This window comes from Pan troglodytes, chromosome 1 (genome assembly GCF_028858775.2).
Source record: "Pan troglodytes isolate AG18354 chromosome 1, NHGRI_mPanTro3-v2.0_pri, whole genome shotgun sequence".
NCBI classification, from domain to species: Eukaryota; Metazoa; Chordata; class Mammalia; order Primates; family Hominidae; genus Pan; species Pan troglodytes.
The window spans coordinates 180997309-181017419 of NC_072398.2; the positions used below are offsets into that span (position 1 = coordinate 180997309).

At 37.9% G+C, this 20111-nt stretch overlaps 1 protein-coding gene across 9 annotated transcripts in view; it reads left to right on the forward strand.

The window, feature by feature from the left end:
* Positions 1–4531: 4531 nt before the first annotated feature.
* Positions 4532–20111, forward strand: part of AGBL4 (AGBL carboxypeptidase 4) — a 1457272-nt gene continuing 1441692 nt past the window's right edge. For 8 of the 9 annotated variants that reach the window (XM_054666739.2, XM_054666701.2, XM_009457345.5 and 5 more), the window contains exon 1: positions 4532–4742. In XM_054666739.2, coding sequence (XP_054522714.1) covers positions 4709–4742 — 34 coding nt within the window. In that variant the 5' untranslated portion in view covers positions 4532–4708. Of the gene's footprint in view, positions 4743–4837; positions 4861–20111 lie in introns of those variants that run through there. The other variant, XM_063780635.1, reaches the window with a different exon arrangement.

Sequence of the window (20111 nt, forward strand, 5' to 3'; positions counted from 1 at the left end):
AAAGTGTTGACAGTGGACATCCTTCTCTTCTTCCTGATTTATAGAGGAAAGCATTAATTACTTGTTTAATTACTTCCCATTCACCCCATTGGTGAGGGGAAATTCCTGCCCTGGCGTTATGGGAATGGCTGAATACATGACACCTGACATGACAGATGAGATTGAGAGCAGTTTATTAGTCACATATACTCACAGCCCAGGAGAAGATGACATTGTACACCATCAAAGGGCCAAATGGAGGTTATACTCAGGAACACAGTGAACAATCAGTGGCTGTAGGAAGCAGGCTTTGTAGTTTCAAAAGGGTTGAGTGCTTCCCTGTTTCCTATGAGAGGATTTAATTGGCTTGTTTGAATAATTCTGTGGATTGGTAGGGAACTGAAACCACTCAGGGATAATCGGAACTATACCTGATCTGTTTGATAAGGAGTGTTGTTTGACTTGGAGACCTTATCTGTGTGAGGAGAATGGGGAGGAGAACTTGTGGTTAGGTAATTCCAGGCCCTCCTGTTTTTACTAGATGTGAAGGCAGCATATAGTGTTATTTTTAGGCCTTACACCATAAGCATTCAGTAATTCATTATTAAGAATGATGTTACACATCTTCTTGCTGAGAAGACCTCTATAATTATGTAATGTCCTCTTTAACTATTTTAGCAATATATTCTGTTCTGAAGTCTACTTTGATATTAATCCAGCCTTCTTTGGATAAGTGTTTGTAAAGTCTGTTTTTTCTTCTGTTTACTTTAATCCATATATATCTTTATATTTATAGTAAATTTCTTGTATACAGCATAGAATTAGGTCTCGCTTATTTTTTCCCCCAATTCACTCTGTCAATCTCTGCCTTTTAATTAGAGTGTTTAGACCTGTGCTTTCCAGTATGGTAGCTGCCGGCCATATGTGTCTTCTGAGCACTTGAAAGATGGCTAATTCAGATTGAAACATGCTGTGGGTGTAAAACACAAACCTGATTTTAAAGACATAGTATGAAAATGTATATAAAATATCTCATTATAATGTTTTGGCCAGGCGTGGTGGCTCACGCATATCCCAGCACTTTGGAAGGCCGAATCACTTGAGGTCAGAAGTTTGAGACTAGCTGGCCAACATGGTAAAATCCAGATTCTACTAAAACAAAATACATGGTGGCATGGTGGTCTGTGCTTGTAGTCCCAGCTACTCAGGAGGCTGAGGCAGGAGAATCACTTGAACCGGTGAAGCAGAGGTTGCAGTGAGCCAAGATTGCGCCACTGCACTCCAGCCTCAGTGACAGAAACTATGTCTAAAAAAAAAAAAAAAAAACTATTTGTTAAATATTTCTGAAGGACATAGAAGACTTAAACAGATTATAAGATATATCATGTACTTGGATAAAAGGACTCAGTATCATAAAGATGTCATTTCTCCCTAAATTAATCTATAAATTTATCACAATTCTAATAAAATACCAGCAACATTATTACTTTTTTCTTTTTTTTTTTTTTGCAATTAGGCAAGCTGATTTAAAATTTTACATGGAAAGAGTAAACAACAATAGCCTGTTTATTAAAGAGCAGAATAACAAGTATGTCCTAAGAATATAAATGTTGGATATGGTATGATTAAGTGGGTGTGGCCACAGGAGTAAATGAGAACAAGGCTTGGAAAGAAGTTTATGCCATGAAGGGTCACAGGGGAAACACCAGGTTTTGGTTTGGTGTCAGAACACAGGAGCAAGGGGAAATCCTAGGCCAAAGTCTTTATTGGGATTTCTGTGAGAATCGCAAGGTAGAGCAGAGTAAACATTTAGGATTGGCTATTTTGAATACTTCTGGTGGGCTGTGGCTATAGATGCCCATCAAGGGGATCTCTCTTTAGTGCTCCTCCACTTTGCTGAGCATGCCTGTATCATTGCTCTTACCACATTGTTTGGAAATTAATTGTAAACTGAATTTGTGCATGTTAATCCTTTCTTTCCAATTAGTTTGTAAACTTCAAAGGCATGGTATTTTTGATGTGAAAATTACATGAGATAACACAGATGAATTTCCTAGCATAATTTCAGTCTTCCCTGAGTCTGCTACTTTCTGCCTGAAACTTTGTATAAGTCACTTAAACTCTGTGAGCCTCAATTTCATCTTCTGTACAAGAGGCTGATATTAATACAAATATCATAATGCTGCTCTGAGAATGAAATGAGTTTGTGCTCGTAAAAATATGATTATAAATTAAATATTTCTCTCATTCCATTCTGCATCTAACTTAGTGGCCAGGCACATGGAAGGTATCATTTTAATGAATGTTTATGGAGGGAGTGGGTGAATCCTACAGGGTATATTTTGCTTGAAAGAAGGCAAACACCCTTGTTGTGGGTGGGTGTTTTCTGTGGAGACAGAAATCATAGGAGGTCTCTGGGGAAGACAGACCTCCCAGGGACATATGAATGGTAGCACGGGGAAACTAATTCCCAGGAGCCCATGTAGGGGACGTTTTCCCCCCACTTCCCATGCTGTGTTATTTTTCACACAACAAAAGGGAAGTCTCTGAAGACTCCAGCAGTAGTGAAGAAGTCTATACTCCCTCCTGTACTGCTTCCTGAGGAATAGCTGACACAGAGGAGAACCGAACCTGGTCCTGTCAGCAAGCTGGTTTTCCAGGCTTTTCGTCTCCTCTGCCCAGTAAGGCATTTGTCTATCAATTCTGACTAACAAAACTTTCTGCAGTGATGGAAATGTTCTATACATATGTTGTCCAATATGGTAGCCAGTAGCCACATGTAGCTATTGAGCACTTGAAAAGTGGCAACTCTGATTAAATAACTGAGTTCTAAATTTTACTTAAAATTTAAATTGACCAATGTGGTTCAATTTAATAATGTTATATTTGTCTCTTTATCCTCAGCATCTGCACAGAGCCTGGCTCAGAAGAGGCATGGGGGATGTTTGTTTAAGTGAATTATTCTAAACCGTGCTAGATTCTTTTATTGGCTGGATTTATACTCATCAAATGCATTTTCATTCATCACCCTATTTGTGTCTTAGAGCTACTCTTTGTGGTAGGCAGGACCTTTGTCTCAGTTTGTTGGAAGAGGAAACTGAGGCTCAGTAAGTTTAAGTGATTTGCCCAAGATTATAAAGCTATAACATCAGTCTGAGTAGAACCCACATCTTTCTCTTTATTTTTCCATCTCCCTATACTTAATGTAGTTCTTTTGTTCTTCTTAGCCCTTATTGACTCCTCCAACACCGAAATTCCCAAAACCCTCACAGCCTTTACATAAGTGTCATTAGGACTGTGGAAAGCACATATATATTCATCTTGATAGTTGTGTGGACATGGCTTGGGAATTTTAAACTGTTCAAATGTGAGAGATAATTCTGATAGCTATTTTCATGTAACTTTCTGTACAAGATTCTTATCCATGATTTTAATGCAGATGAATGGACAGTTCCATGCATGTGGCCAGCATCTTACTTAGAAGGCCTTCCGGTCCGTCTCTGCATTTCTGCCTCAAGGCTTTCTCTCAAACTCTAGAAGTCTGCTCAGCCCTGGCAAGCATAACCAGGAAATGTGAGAGAGTTCAAGCTGGAAGGTGGAGAGCAACCCTCAACCAATGGAGACAGAAATTAGGAGACAAATGCCCCAGACTCTGTGTTCTTCAGTGGGACAACGGCAGGCACACATTCTACCCTGTTTTTCAGAGTCTCCAGCAAGATTAAAAATAGTTGTCTACTAAAGCAATCAGCTCAATAACACATTTTTCTTAGCGTTTTTCCCCCTTCCCTCTTTCACTCTCTCCACCTCATTTCCTTTCAGATTACCACCATTTTCCATTCAGCAGACATTGACTGAGATCCTACTTTGTGTCATGCACCACGCTGCACTATGGAGTATACAAAGATAAGAGATCAACCGTAGGTATCAGAGAGCTCATGGTCGAGAAGGAAATAATGCATAAAGCATTTGGAATAGAGGGAATATACAGGGGACTGCGGGAGGGCAGAGCTGGTCAGGACGGGTAATGTTCCAGCTTGGTTTTAGACGATAACGGCGTGTCACTACTGAAAAGTGGGAAACAGCAGCCCATATTTACTGAAAAATACGTCAGCAAAAGGATAAGTCTTTTCTGGGGTTGAGGGTTGCTGTCGCAGAGGGGCAAGGAGCCAGAACCCTTTGGGCCTCTGTGTGTTTGGGTTGGGGTGGGCACACAGTTGGTTTTCAGTGCATTTCAGTTGAAGACGAGTAACCCAGGCAAACCAAGGGGAGAAGCTTTGGGAAATCAAGAAACCTGTCCCAAGTCCCCAAAGTTGAGCACCAACCACAGAAAAGCCAGTTTAGCTAGTATGGGCGGTCAGTACGAGGACCCCGGTCGCCGGCAGGAAAGCGCCTTCGCTACAGACCTGGCCCCTGTGCTCTAGGGGTGGCGGAGCCTGCTCAGTTGCCAGGATGCGGTGGCTCGGTTGCGGAGGAGCAGCGCCCCGGGGCCCAAGTCCCAGCTCAGGCCCGGGCTCGCGCCGCGGGGGCGGGGCCTTGGACGCACGCTCCTCCCAGGCGTCCCTCCCGCCCTCAGCCGCGCGCCGGCCACCCGCGCGCCTGCCACCCGTTGCCCTGGCAACCGTCGTGCCGCGTCTTCCAGAGGGAGCTCCTGTCAGCCCACTGATCCCACCACCCGCTCCCTACTGCCCCGCGGTCTTCGCGTGAGCTCGGAGACTGAGGGACAACAAAAATGGCGGAGGGGAGCCAGTCGGCGCCTGAGGCAGGTCTGTGGGGGCGGCCGATCTGGGGGAGGCTGAGGCGGCCAGGCTGTCCTGGGTCTCAGGCAACAGGGGACTCGGGCATGGTCCTACTCCTGAGGAGGCGGTCCTGTATATTTGCGCGGTGGGTTATGACTTCAGGGTCAGGGGTCAAGGGTGGCGTGCACCCCTCTGAATGGCGGGCAGGGACCTCGAAGTCCGGGTGGTGGAGGGGAGTGTGGGTTAGTGTGCACACTTCTGACAGAACATGGGCCCGAAAGGGGCTGGGACCTGAGGGAAGAGACAGGATCTTAATCCTGGGATCACCTGTGGTGAAGGCTAATCCTAGGGCTAGGCTGTGTCATGGAAAGGGTGTACACTGCCCTGTGGGAGCATGGGAGAGATCCCTAAAGGGGCATGATTTGGGCTCGGGGTGGGAGTAGGAGGCTCTGACTCTAAAGAGGGAGGTATACGTGGAAGGTGTGTTACTTTAATATCAGACAGTGCCATGGAAGGAGGAGTTAGAGTATTTGTGTTTGGGGATGTGCAGTGTCCTCAGGGTCACTCCTGGTCACAGAGAAATTTATGCAAATAATTCTTGTATGGATCCTTAAAAAGACAAGAGGCCTTGAGGGGATACCCGGAGCCCCAGTCCTTTAGGAGCCTACCAAAGGAGGCTGGAGCGTGAGTGTGAGTGTATGTGGGTTCAATGATCTTGAAGGTCATTCAGAATCAAAGGAGTGCATGTCCACACTTCTGTGGGTAGAAGATAGCCTTTAAGGGACAGGAAGACTGACAGGAAGGGAGACCCAGGATCCTATTCCTGAGGGGACTCCTTGTGCATATGGCTGGGATTTGTGAGATACTGACTTTAAGTTTCTCACAGGGTCATAGAAGAAAGCAAAGGTTTTTACAGTTTTGAGTATGTGGGAGGGAGTTTGCCTCTAAATGAGGCTGACCACTGAAGAACTGGATGTTACGGGATGGCATGGGTGTGTGGGTAGAAAAGAAGTGGCTTTGGGAATATGTGTCTGATGGGTGTTGGCAGTGGTATACATAACCTTGTATATATGTCCTGATCAGGTATTATCATTACAAGAGTGATCCACTTGAATTACTTTGGTCCTGGTGTGTGTGTGTGTGTGTGTGTGTGTGGTTATGGTACATACACACCACACCCCAGAAACTGGAACTGAAAACTATGACACCCTCAGAAATAGGTTCGAGGAACCATTATGTCTCAAGGCCTTCATTATTTCTCTTTCTTTCATGGCACCTCTGTTTTATTGAGTAGCTCCTCTACTCATTTTATAGTTTTAGCTCCCTCATAACTTGAACATGCTTATTCCTTTATTCATTCATCCACTCAACAAATATCGAGTGCTAACTATATGCCTGGCAATAAGTTAGGCATTGGAAATTCCCTGCTTTGGATGAGCTTACCTTGTTCTTCTTTTCCTTTTTTTCTCATAGCATTTATTGCCTTTGAACATACTATTTAATTTACTTGCTTGTATTGCTTATTTCCTGTCTCCTTCCACTACAATGTAAGCTCTACAAGGGCATTGTTTTATCAATACCACATGTCTAGAACTGTTCTAAGTGTATAGTATGTTCTCAATAAAGATTTCTTAAATGAATAACTGAATTACTGATATTGTCTGGAAGTGATATTTTAGCTGACATATGATAGGGATTGGATAATTGAAAAAAAGGGCAAAGAGTGGTCGAGGCAGCAGGAAAACCATGTGCAAAGAACCCAAGCAGGTGGAGACATGTTATGCTGTGTTTAAGGAACTGAAAGGAGACAAGTGTGGGTACATGTGGGGCAATGGGAAGAGAGAAGAGGTACGCTGAAGCCAGATCTTCCAGTACTTTGTAGAATATGATATGAATTTGGGTCAGAAATCCTAAGAATAATGGGAAGCCATTGAGGGCTTTTAAGTGGGAGCATGCCATGATTAGAATAATTAAAAAAATAACTCTGGCTACAATGTGGAGAGTACAGAGGATACAAGAGTGGATATAGGATATACTCTCCACCAGCTACATTGAGGAGAGTACAGAGGATACAAGAGTGCATATAGAGAGACCTTAGAAGGTAGCAGTGGAGATGAAGAGAAGGAATTGAGAAATACTTAGGAGATAAAATTAATAGGACTTAGTGAAATATGAGGATGATGGAGAAGGAAGTATCAAAGACTACTTCTCATTTTCTAATTTGTGCAACTGGATAGTTAGTGGTGCCATTATTGGGATAGGGAGCATTGGAAGGGGCCTTGGGTAGGTGTGAGAGGAAAGATCATTAATTTGGTTTTAGATAAGTGGAGATTGAGGTATCTTTAGGACATCCAGATAAGCAGAGAGATTGACAAGGCAGTTGAATTTACAAGAAAAGTGTAAACTGGCATAGAGATAATTATTTTGACATAGAAATAATTACTCAAGCCATGGGTGTGGATGAAATTGCCTAGAGGGAGAAGAGGCCTGGGATGAAGTGTTGAGTAGCTGCAATATTTCAATGCCTTCCAAAGAGACTGAGAAGGTGCGACTGGAGAGATTAGAGCACAAGTAAAGGAATGTTTCAAGATAAATGGAATACTCAGTAGACTTAATGCTGCCAAACAATATAAAATGAAGGGCTAAAAAACTAGATTTAGCAACAGAGAGGTCATTGGTAACATTGATGGTAGAAAATTGATGATGGTAAAAAGCCAGGTCATTTAGGCGAATAATGCCTCAGTCTTTGTTTAATTCAAATTTCTGAGAGAGATAATTTTATTGACCCTTATTGTCTTTTACCACTAAATCACAGTCCAGTGTCAGGATTGACTGGTTTTAGATTAGGTGTCCAGCTATTGCTGGCTGGAGTCACCTGATACAAAATATGGCCATCTGGTAATTTCTTAATCTCACTTGAAATAGCCAACATTTATGAAGTGTTTATTTTGTACCACGCATTGTACTAAGTGGTTTATACATTTTACTTCAGTCTCATAACAACTCTTTAAGGTATTCTCTATGTTTTATATGTGGAGAAGTTTTGGCACAGAGAAGTTGACAACTTAATTAAGATCTGCAAAGAATTAGTAGAAGATTAGTTTTTTTGACAATTTAAATGTTACCCAGATTCATTATTTGGCTTTGTGTTTGTATTACAACATACTACGTTCTGAAGAAATCATAGCCATGATGAAAATCCCTGCCTTACAGGAAATATTCTAAACTAAGCATATTCTAACAAGGTGAAATGGAAAGAAATGGGCTCAGATCCTTTTGTAAACCCTACTTCTGTGATTTATTATATGTGGACCTTGGACTCAAGTTTTATGATCTTCAGTTTCCTCATTTGTAAAATGGGGATGATATTTGCAGGATAGCTGTGAATATTAGAGATCATATACTTGAAGTGTCCAATAAATGTTATGTCCATAGTTCACTTGAAGCTTGAATATAAAAAATTTCAAATGTATTGCATATACTTTACATATAAAAGAAATTATATAAACATACAATGATGAGTATAAGAAATTCTGTTTTTTCTTCATTGGTTTTTCACTGCTTTGCTGTCAGAAGAAAGGCAGACATTAAGTTTTGGAGAATGTAGAATTGTTACCTGAACTGTGTATCACGGGACCGGTCTCTGTGTGAGGTAGATTTTGAGGAATTTCTTGGAGGAATAAGGGACACTTAAGATATCTTAAGCATGCTTTTATATGTAAAGTATATGCAATACATTAGAAATTTTTTATATTCAAGCTTCTTACAGAGCATGTAGATAGCTCTGTAAGAGGGTCAGATTTATAAAAGGAAGTTTCTTCTTTTAAATCTTGTGCTTTAAAATGGGGACACAAATGTCAGGACTTTTTCCCTATAAATTTGATTATCAATACTAATAAAAAAGAAAACCTTACAGTTAATTACATGTAGGAGTATTAGTCTCATGCTAGATTGCACCTGCTTCTTTTTCTTAGCTTCTTCTCCCTCTCTTCCAGCTATCTTAAAAAAGCTTTTATTTTAGTTACCTGGTAAAATAATTTGTTTTTCTATTTTGTCAAGTTATTCTGTGGAAGCCCATGTAGGCAAACATTTTTTTAAATGATGCAGTCTGTTAAAATGGACCGTACCTTTATCACTCTCTGTGAAATAAATGGGTCTATTTTAAAAAGCAGGTTTATATGAATCAGAAACCAATTATGGGCAGAATGTTGAAATTGTAAAACGCCTTAGAAATGAGAATATTGTTTGATAGCTTGTGTTAGTGGTTGGACAAAGTAATAGTTAAGCCTTTTTTGTTTTAGTACCTGTATTTAACTGGGGATAATAACAGCTACTTTTAAGGTGAGAATTAGAGATAAGTTATGGAAAGTATACAATGTCTTACACCCCCAGAGAAATGATATCTTAATTGGTGTCTGTGTGTGTTTGTGTGTGTGTGTGTGTGTGTGTGTGTGTGAGAGAGAGAGAGAGAGAGAGAGAGACAGACAGACAGACAGACAGAGAGAGAGAGAGAGAATATTTTTTTTCCTAAAGGCATAGTAGAAAATCACCTTTAAAAGAAGAGGAAATCCAGGTCTGCAGTCCCTTATCTGGCAGGTATGGATGCAAATATATTTCAGAACTCAGATTTCTTTTTATTATGGAAAGGCAATACTGCATATGTACTGTCAATTACATAATACCCCCAATGGGGTATGAGATAGTAAGATGTAATCAAACACATCAATATCACATTCACAGTAAGTGAATAAAAATTATAAACAGAGTCACATAAATTTGGGTTGGATTTTGCTATCAAATTAATTTTGGTGCTAAAGTTAGATATTTGGTGATTTTGGAATTATGGAAAAGGGAATGTGGACTTACATAATTTTATTCATTTTAGGAAATATTTTCAAAAGTTTAAAATATTTTTCTCACTTTTAGATTTTCTATAAGTGAGCTATAACATAATATTAATATCTCAAAAGTATTGATACAGAAAACACTATTTTTTGACAGAAAGTTTATGTGCTTGTTTCTTCTAAGGCTCTTTGATCATGTCTGTATTTCTGAGATCCGTGAATGTTGTAATTTGCTTCAGTTTCAGCATTGTGGCTCAGTGTCACTTTCAATGAAAGCTACTAAAGATCTATATATATTAAGAAAGTCAGAGGATGTGAATATTTTGCATATATATTCTAAATAAAATCACAGCTTTCTCTTTGAGTCATTTAAGAACAGCACAGTTCTATGTGAGTTTCAGAGTATTTTTATTAGTTGTTAAATTTCAGCAATGGAGTATTAATTTTAATACAGATTTAAGGAAAAATTTCATACTTAGATGAATTTGATGTTTCTCATTATAAAAATTATTGCAAGTTTAAAAGCTTGCAGTACTTCATTGATAGTGTTCACCATATTGGAATATGCTAATCTTTGCTTTTTATATTCCTCATTTATTTAGTGGGATCCATAAAACAAATTTCTCTTTTTTAAAACTTCAAAGGAAGATGTTTTTATTTGTCATATGTATTTAAGAACTGTTGGGTGTATACTTTTGAGTCTCTAAACAGACTTGGAAAAAAGTGTACTTTCATGTCATCTGAAGGAAAACAAAGCAATGAAACACAAAAAGACTTCTAAAATTTTATATAGGATTGAAAACTTTTATATAAGATTGTCAATTCCTAAATAAATATTTTGAAAAATATTATAGAAATAAATCTCTTGGGGAAGGGACATCAAAAACAACCTGCCAACAATTAGTTTGCTTGTCTTTCTTTCAGGAGTAATAGATAAATCTCTGTGTCTTGGCTTTGTGGAAGAAATTACTATTATGGGCTGTGTTACTTTATTTATGTATTTATGTATGTTTGTATTTTTATTTTATTCCATTTTAACTTTTATTTTAGGCTCATGGGGTACATACACAGGTTTGTTATATGGATAAATTGCATGTTGCTGGGGTTTGGTGTACAGGTTATTTCATCACCCAGCTAATAAGCATAGTATCCAACAGGTGGTTTTTCAACCCTCACCCTCCTGCCCCTCTCTACCCTAAAGCAGGTCTTGGTGTCTGTTGTTCCCTTCTTTGTCTCCATGTGTAATTAGTGTTTAGCTTCCACTTATAAGTGAGAATATGCGGTACTTGGTTTTCTGTTCCTGCGTTAATTCCCTTAGTATAATGGCCTCCAGCTCCACCTATGTTGCTGCAAAGGACATGATCTTGTTTCTTTATATGGCTTTCTTTTTTATGTGTAGTATTCTGTGGTATATATGTATATAATAATTGAGGAGTAGGCTAGGATTTTCGCAGTTGTATTTGATTGAGTCCTCCTCAACTGCCCACTATAATGGATAGGATTGTGATAGATAGGAGTATGTTCACGTTTACTGATGGGAAAATTTGAAATATAATCGAGATAGGGGCTAGTTTTTGTCATGTAAGGAGAAGTATGCCAGATATTAGAGAAGTTCCTTGGGTCCTCTCTGGGACTCAGAAGTGAAAGGGGGCTATTCCTAGTTTTATTACTAGGGCCGTTATTATTATTAAGGATGAAAATTGATTAATAGTATTTATTATTGTTCATTGTCCAGAAGACAGGTTATTGGAAATGATAGCTATCATGAGAATTATAGATGTGGTTGCTTGTGTAAGGAAATATTTGCTGATGGCTTCTGTAGAGTGGGGATTTATTTTATGTATATATATATATCACATTTTCTTTTCCCTGTCCACTGTTGATGGGCTTTGGGTTGATTCCATGTCTTTCCTATTGTGAATAGTGTGGCGATGAACGTATGTGTGCATGTGTCTTTATGGTAGAACAATTTAGATTTCTTTGGGTATATACTCAGTAGTGGGATTGCTAGATCAAATGGTAGTTCTAAGTTCTTTGAGAAATCTCCAAAGTGCTTTCTACAGCAGCTGAACTAATTTATATTCCTATTAACTATGTGTATGTGTTCCCCTTTCTCTGCAGCCTCTCCAGCATCTGTTGCTTTTTGACTTTTTAGTAATAGCCATTCTGACTGGTGTGAAATGGTATTTCACTGTGGTTTTGATTTGCATTTCTCCAATAATTAGTGATGTTGAGCATTTATCATATGCTTGTTGGCCGCATGTATGTGTGTGCTGAGCATTGCTTGTTGGCCACATATATGTCTTCTGAGAAGTGCCTGTTCATCTCCTTTGCCCGCTTTTTATTATTTTTATTTATTATTTTTTGAGACAAAGTCACACTCTGTCACCTAAGATGGAGTACAGTGGCACAATCTTTGCTCACTGCAATCTCTGCCTCCTGGGTTCAAGTGATTGTCCTGCCTCAGCCTCCTGAGTAGCTGGGATTACAAGCGCACACCACCATGCCTGGCTAATTTTTGTGTTTTTTAGTAGAGGTGGGTTTTGCCATGTTGACCAGGCTGGTCTGGAACTCCTGACCTTAGGTGATCTGCCCACCTTGGCCTCCCAAAGTGATACGATTACAGGCATGAGCCACCACGCCCAGCCTGTTAATTTGTTTAAGTTCCTTATAGATTCTGGATATTAGACCTTAGTTGAATGCATAGTTTGCAAAAGTTTTCTCCCATTCTGTAGGTTGTCTGATTACTCTGTTGATAGTTTCTTTTGCTGTGCAGAAGCTCTTTAGTTTAATTAGGTCACACTTGTCAATTTTTGTTTTTGTTGCAGTTGCTTTTCATGTCTCCATCATCAAATCTTTGCCAGGGCCTATGTGCAAAATGGTATTTCCCAAGTTTTCTTTAGGGTTTTTACAGTTTTAGTTTTTACATTTAAGTCATTAATCCATCTTGAGTTGATTTTTGTATATGTTTCAATCTTCTTCATGTTACTAGCCAGTTATCCCAGCACTGTTTATTGAATGGGGAGTCATTTCCCTATTGCTTGTTTTTGTCTACTTTGTTGAAGATCAGATAGTTGTAGATGTGCAGCTTTATTTCTGCTTCCTCTGTTCTGTTCCATGGGTCTTTGTGTCTGTTTTTGTACTAGTACCATGCTGTTTTAGTTACTGTAGTGTTGTAGTATAGTTTGAAGTCAGGTAATGTGATGCCTCTGGCTTTGTTTTTTTTTTTTTTGTTTTTGCTTAGGATTGCTTTGGGTATATTTATTTATGTTTTGAGACAGGGTCTTGCACTGTCATCCAGGCTGCAATACTGTGGAATGATCATGGCTCACTGCAGCCTTGATTTCCCAGCTCAAGTGATGGTCTCATCTCAGCCTCCCAACTGGCTGGAACTACAGGCACATGCCACCACGCATAGCTAATTTTTTAATATTTTGTAGAGGCAAGGTCTAACTCTGTTTCACAGGATTTTTATTTGTTTTTAAAATTACTTGTTTATTCAAAACTATACTGAATACCTTCTATGCATCAAGCATTGTGCTAAACTCTGGAAATTCACAGATGTATTATAAAAAGTCCTTGCCTTCAAGGAGCTCCTATCCTAGTGGAGGAGAAATAGAGCTAGAAAATTATCATTCAGGCAACATAGAGTTGTACACAGAATTCTGAGGCCAGAGAACGGTTCCCTGACAGCCTGGGGGTAGTGGTCGTAGTTCAAGAAGGTGTCTTAGATTAGAATAAGGGACACATTAATTGAGTCTTGAATGATGAGAAGGAATTAGCCCAGTGGAAGTGGTAGGCAGAAGTGTGGAGAGAAGGAATGAAGGGCAGAGAAAACAACATGTGCATCACAAACTTGTGGAGGTGAGAGAATAATGCTCACTTAGAATGTTGTTAAAATTGCACACCTATTAACAGAACTAAAGACTATATTTCTTCCTTTCTCCTCAGATTCTTAAACATTTCTGGAGTCATAGATTCCCTTGATTAACTGATAAAAACCAATGAATTCTTCCTCATGGAAATGCACAGTACGTGCAAGCACACAAAAATTTGAAATGATTTCAAGGTATGAAATCCTGAAGCTCAAATTAAAAATCCTTTCGGCTGGGCATGGTAGCTGATGCCTGTAATCCCAGCACTTTGGGAGGCCAAGGCAGGTGGATCACCTGCGGTCAGGAGTTCGAGACCAGCCTGGCCAACATGGTGAATCCCCGTCTCTACTAGAAATACAAAAATTAGCCGGGCGTGTTGGCTTGCGCCTGTAGTCCCAGCTACTCAGGAGGTTGAGGCAAGAGAATTGCTTGAGCCTGGGAGGTGGAGGTTGCAGTGAGCTGAGACTACACCATTGCACAGAGCAAGACTCTCTCCAAAAAAAAAAAAAAAAAAAAAAAAAGAAATCCTCTGTTCATTAGTTATGAGGTCTATTTAGGAAACTGATCTTGAAAGTAGGAATACTTTGGTGAAAAGGGTTGATCTAATAACATTTGTATTAGAGCAGGTCCAAAGCAAATGCTGGCCTCTAAATTGTTTTGTTTATCTTTTTCTTTATCTTTTTTTTTTTTCGAGACAGAGTCCCACTTGGCCAGGCTGGAGTGCAGTAGTGTGATCTTGGCTCACTGCAGCCTCCACCTCCTGGGTTCAAGTGATTCTCCTACCTCAGCCTCCCAAGTAGCTGGGACTACAGGTGCATGCCACCACGCCCAGCTAATTTTTGTATTTTTAGTAGTGACAGGGTTTCACTGTGTTGGCCATGATGGTCTCAATCTCTTGACCTCGTGATCTGCCTGCCTCAGACTCCCAAAGTGTTGGGATTACATGTGTGAGCCACCACACCTGGCCTTTAAAACCTCATTTGGATGTATCTGTCTCTGTTGACAGCGTGACATAATAAATAGGGCATGGATTTTGAAATTACAAAGATAAGATTTAAAACATTCAACTCTACCAATTAATGTGTAATAGTGTTTCTCTAACCCAGTTTTCATGTTTAAATGGAGATACTAGTCCTTTATCAAATAGGGTTGTGAGGTGTATGTAGTGCATATAGTATAGGAGAAACTGTCTTCACTAAGTAATTGGATTAATTGATGCCTTTCATTCTATTAGACATACAGCTTTATACATGTTTAAAGATCTTCTCCAGTCATGTAACTACCCCAGGTGCTTTAAGAAAACAATTTTATAAATGTATTTGGATGGAACATCAGACCCTGTGTCATAAACATATTAGGAAGAACTTAATAATTTTAATAAAAATTGGAACTATGTTCCTAAGCTGTAATACTGTAACTTCTTATCTTAGTAGTGTCATTACCAACGATGTACCATCCCAAGAATAGCAGTGATTATGGGAAATGCTAGTAAACTTTTTGCAGCTTACTAACAATTGTAAATGTTTTAAACTTTCCTATAAAAGACTAGAAAGCTTTTATCTCAGTTTAGGTTTATCAAATTGTGGGGTCTTTAATTTGCATCACACATATTATACAGCTGGATGAAAACCAAATGATTTAATAAAAGTGGTGGGTAATTTTTTATTCTTTTCTCTAATGAGACTGATTCTTTTGCTTCAATTTAATAGAAACTACACATGGTCTAGGACTCAGCTTCACGAAAGAAACTTTCCCCTATGTTTTGAGGAAGGACTCATGATCTTATTTACTCTTTTTATTAATTCCTGTAACCTGATTTAATAAAGCCCTAAGAAAGAGGACTATTTCTTCCTTTAAATTCACATTTGCTAGTTTGGGACTAATTTCGTGTTGTGTTGTACTGATTAGAGCTTTTCTATTTCTGGAAGATTTTACATTTTGACTAGATCAGTGTATCTTTAATTCGATAGAGTTTCTTCAATTAAGGAACTTAATAGACAACTGAAGTACTGTATATATTTTTAATGGAAATTGGAAGTGGTTATATTCTGAGACAATTGGTGTTGTAACTAACTACTGAAACAAATTATGATTCCAGGGTCACATTACTTTTTGGTGGAAACAAACCAGGGCATTTTTTTTTCTTTATTATTTGTACATCCTTACGATCAACGTGGTTTCAAGTTGGCAAAAAAGTTGTTCTCAGAAAATTTTACATGTGATCCTGAAAAAGTATAATTTTCTTCAGATATCTAATTTTAATGCAGTTTCACATTTAGGCTATCAAAAGTTGCCAACTCACCCTTGAAAACACACTATACACTTAAAAAGCTCTGGGAATGAGCTTCTTGCTTTTAGGGTGACAAAAGCATCCTTATCCTACTGAGGTATTCTCTGAACATATACATATTTTGAAAGCTTAAGAGTTTTAACTGGTTTTCAAAAACAGGATTAAATATTATCAGGAGGATAGATAAATTACTTTTGTTGCTGTCCTAGCAAGCTAAATGTTCTTATATTGCTAATTTAAATTTTTTTATTTATTTATTAAAAATTAAAAAAACTGTGGATATGTAGTAGGTGTATATATTTATTAGGGTACATGTGATGTTTTGATATATGCATGCAATGTGAAACAAGCACATCAAGGAGAATGGGGTATCCATCCTCTCAAGCATTTATCCTTTGAGTTAGAATCTAATTACACTCTAAATTACTTTAAAATGTAGAATTAAGTTATTATTGACTATAGTCACCCTATTGAGCTATCAGGATAGCAGGTCTTGTGGTAGGTCTTATTCATTCTATTTTTTTTTCAACCCATATCCCCAGCCTCCCACTAACCTTCTCAGCCTCTGGTAAACATTCTTCTACTCTCTGTGTCCATGAGTTCAATTATTTTGATCTCTAGATCCCACATATAAGTGAGAACATGTGATGACATATGTCTTTCTGTGCCTGGTTTATTTCACTTAGCATAATGATCTCCAGTTCCATCCACATTGTTGCAAATGACAGGATCTCATTCTTTTTTAGCTGAATAGTACTCCATTGTGTGTATGTACCACATTTTCTTTATCCATTCATCTGTTGTTGGACACTTTGGTTGTTTCCAAATCTTAGCTATTGTAAACAATCCTGCAACAAACATTGGAGTGCAGATATTTCCTCAATATACTGATTTCCTTTCTTTTGGTTATATACCCAGCAGTGAGATTGCTGGATCATAGGTAGCTCAATTTTTAGTTTCTTGAGGAACCTCCAAACGCTTCTCAATAGTGGTTGTACTAATTTACATTCCCACCAGCAGTATACGAGGGTTCCCTTTTCTCTATATCCTCTCCAGAATTTGTTATTGCCTGTCTTTGACATAAGACATTTTAACTTGGTGAGATGATATATCATTGTAGTTTTGATTTGCACTTCTCTGATGATCAATGATGTCAAACACCTTTTCATATGCCTGTTTGCCATTTTGATGTCTTCTTTTAAAAAATATCTATTCAAATCTTTTGCCCATTTTTTGATCAGATTACTGACTTTTTTCCTATAGAGTTGTTTGAGCTCCTTATATATTTTTGTTATTAATCTCTTTAACAAATTAACAAATTTAACAAATCTTTTTGTTAAATTTATCTGATAGGATTCTGAATTCCTTCTCCGTGTTATGGGTAGTTTGTAAATATTTTCTCCCTTTCTGTGAGATGTCTCTTAAATTTGTTGATTGTATCCTTTGCTTTGCAGATGCTTTTTAACTTGATGTGATCCCATTTGTCCATTTTTGCTTTGGTTGCTGAGCTTGTGAGATACTGCTCCAGGAATCTTTGCCCAGTCCAATGTCCTGGAGAATATCCCCAATGTTTTCTTGCAGTAGTTTTATAGTTTGATTTCTTAGATTTAAGTCTTGAATCTATTTTGATTTGGTTGTTGTATGTGGCAAGAGATAGCAGTCTAGTTTTATTTTTCTGCATATAAATATTCAGTTTTCCTAGCACCATTTACTGAAGAGACTGTCCTTTCCCCAGTGTATGTTCTTGGCACCTTTGTTGAAAATGATTTCATTGTATGTGTGTGGATTTGTTTCTGGGTTCTCTATTCTGTCCCATTGGTCTATGTGTCTGTTTTTATGCCAGTACCATGCTATTTTGGTTACTATAGCTCTATCATATAATTTGAATCAGGTAATGTGATCCTCCAGTTTTGTTTTGTTTTTTTGCTTTAGGATAGCTTTGGCTCTGTTGTGTGTGTGTGTGTGTGTGTGTGTGTGTGTGTGTGGTTCCTTACAAATTTTGGGATTGTTTTTTCTATTTCTGTGAAGAATCTCTTTGATATTTTGATAGAGATTGCATGAATCTTTAGATTGCTTTGGATAGTATGAACATTTTAACAATATTGATTCTTCCAATCCATGAATGTTGAATTTTTTTTTTTGAGATGGAGTCTTGCTCTATTGCCCAGGCTGGAGTGCAGTGGCATGATTTTGGCTCACTGCAACCTCTGCCTCCCAGGTTCAAGTGATTCTCCTGCCTCAGCCTCCCGAGTAGCTGGGACTACAGGCATGTACCACCACGTCTGGCTAATTTTTTGTATTTTTAGTAGAGACAAGGTTTCATCTTGTTAGCCAGGGTGGTCTCAATCTCCTGACCTCGTGATCCACCCGCCTCCACCTCCCAAAGTGCGGGGATTACAGGCATGAGCCACTGCGCCTGGCCGAATATCTTTTTATTTTTTGACGTCCTCTTTAATTTCTTTGATCAATATTTTATAGTTTTCACTGTAGAGAGCTTTCACTTCTTTGGTTAAGTTAATTTTTTGGTATTTAATTTCATTTGTGACTATTGTAAATGGAATTAATTTTTTGATTTCTTTTTCAGATTGTTCATTTTTGGCATATAGAAATGCTACTGATATTTGTATGTGGATTTTGTACCCTGCAACTTTGTTTATCAGTTCTAATAGATTTTTGGTGGAATCTTTAGATTTTTTTCAAATACAAGATCATCTACAAACAATAATAATTCGACTTCTTCCTTTACAATTTGTATGCCCTTTGTTTTTTTTCATGTCTGATTGCTCTGGGTAGGACTTTCATTACTATGTTGAATAACAGTGGTGAAAGTGAGCATCCTTGTTGTGTTCCAGATTTCAGAGGACAGGCCTTCAGTTTTTCCCTATTCAGCATGATACTACCTGTGGTCTGTCTTTAGGTTTTTTTATTGTGTTGAGATATATTCCCTCTATATCCAGTTTTTTGAGTTTTTTTTTTATCATGAAAGGATGTTGAATTTTATCAAATTCTTTTTGGCATCAATTGAAACGATTATATGGTTTTTGTCCTTTATTCTGTTGATATGATGTATCATATTGATTGATTTACATATGTTGAACCATCCTTGCATTGCTGGGATAAATTCCACTTGGTCATGATGAATGAACTTTTTAATGTGTTGTTAAATTTAGTTTGCCAGTATTTTGTTGAGGATTTTTGCATCAGTTTCTGTTAATCAGGGATATTGGCCTGTAGTGTTTTTGTTTGTTTGTTTGTTTTTTCCTAGATGTGTCTTTGTGTGGTTTTGGTATCAGGGTAATACTGGCCTCATAGAATTAGTTTAGAAGTATTCCCTTCTCCTCTGTTTTTCAAAATAGTTTGAGTAGGATTGGTGTTAGTTCTTTAAATGTTTGATAAAATTCAGCAGTGAGGCCATCAGGTCTTGGGCTTTTCTTTGCTGGGGACTTTTTATTATGGCTTCTACCTCATTACTTGTTATTGGTCTGTTTAGGTTTTGGATTTTTTTATGGTTCAATCTTGGTAGGTTGTATGTGTCTAGGAATTTATGCATTTCTGCTAGGTTTTTCATTTGATTGGCATATGGTTGCTCATGATGGCCTCTAATGATCCTTTGAATATCTGCCACATCAATTTTAGTGTCTTCTTTTTTCATTTCTGATTTTATTTATTTGAGACTTGTCTTTTCTTGAGTCTGGCTAAAGTTTGTCAGTTTTGTTTGTCTTTTCAAAAAGCCAAGTTTTTTGTTTTGTTAATCTTTTATATTACTTCAGTTCAATTTCATATATTTCTTCTTTAATCTTTATTATTATTTTTTTCTATTAATTTTGGGTTTGTCTTGCCCTTGATTTTCTAGTTATTTAAGATGCATCATTAGGTTGTTAACTTTTTCTACTTTTTTGATGTAGTTTCTTACGGCAATAAACTCTCCTCTTAGTACTGCTAGTGCCATATCCCACAGGTTTTGGTATGTTATGTTTTTATTATCATTTGTTTTAAGAAAATGTTCAATTTCTTTCTTAATTTCTTTATTGACTCACTGGTCATTTAGGAGCAGTGTTTAATTTCCATACGTTTCTATAGATTCCAAAATTCCTCTTGTTCTTGACTTCTAGTTTTATTCCCTGTGTTCAGAGAAGATACTTGATATAATTTTATTTTTAAAAAATTTTAAAGACTTGTTTTGTGTCCTAATATATGGTCTATCCTTGAGAATGAGGCATATGCTAAGGAGAAAAATGTGGATTCTGCAGCCATTGGTTGAAATGTTCTGTAAATATCTGTTAGGTTCATTTGGTCTACAGTGCAGATTGCATCTGATGTTTCTTTGTTGATGTTCTGTATGGATTGTCTGTCCAGTGCTAAAAGCAGGGTGTTGAATGAAGTCTGT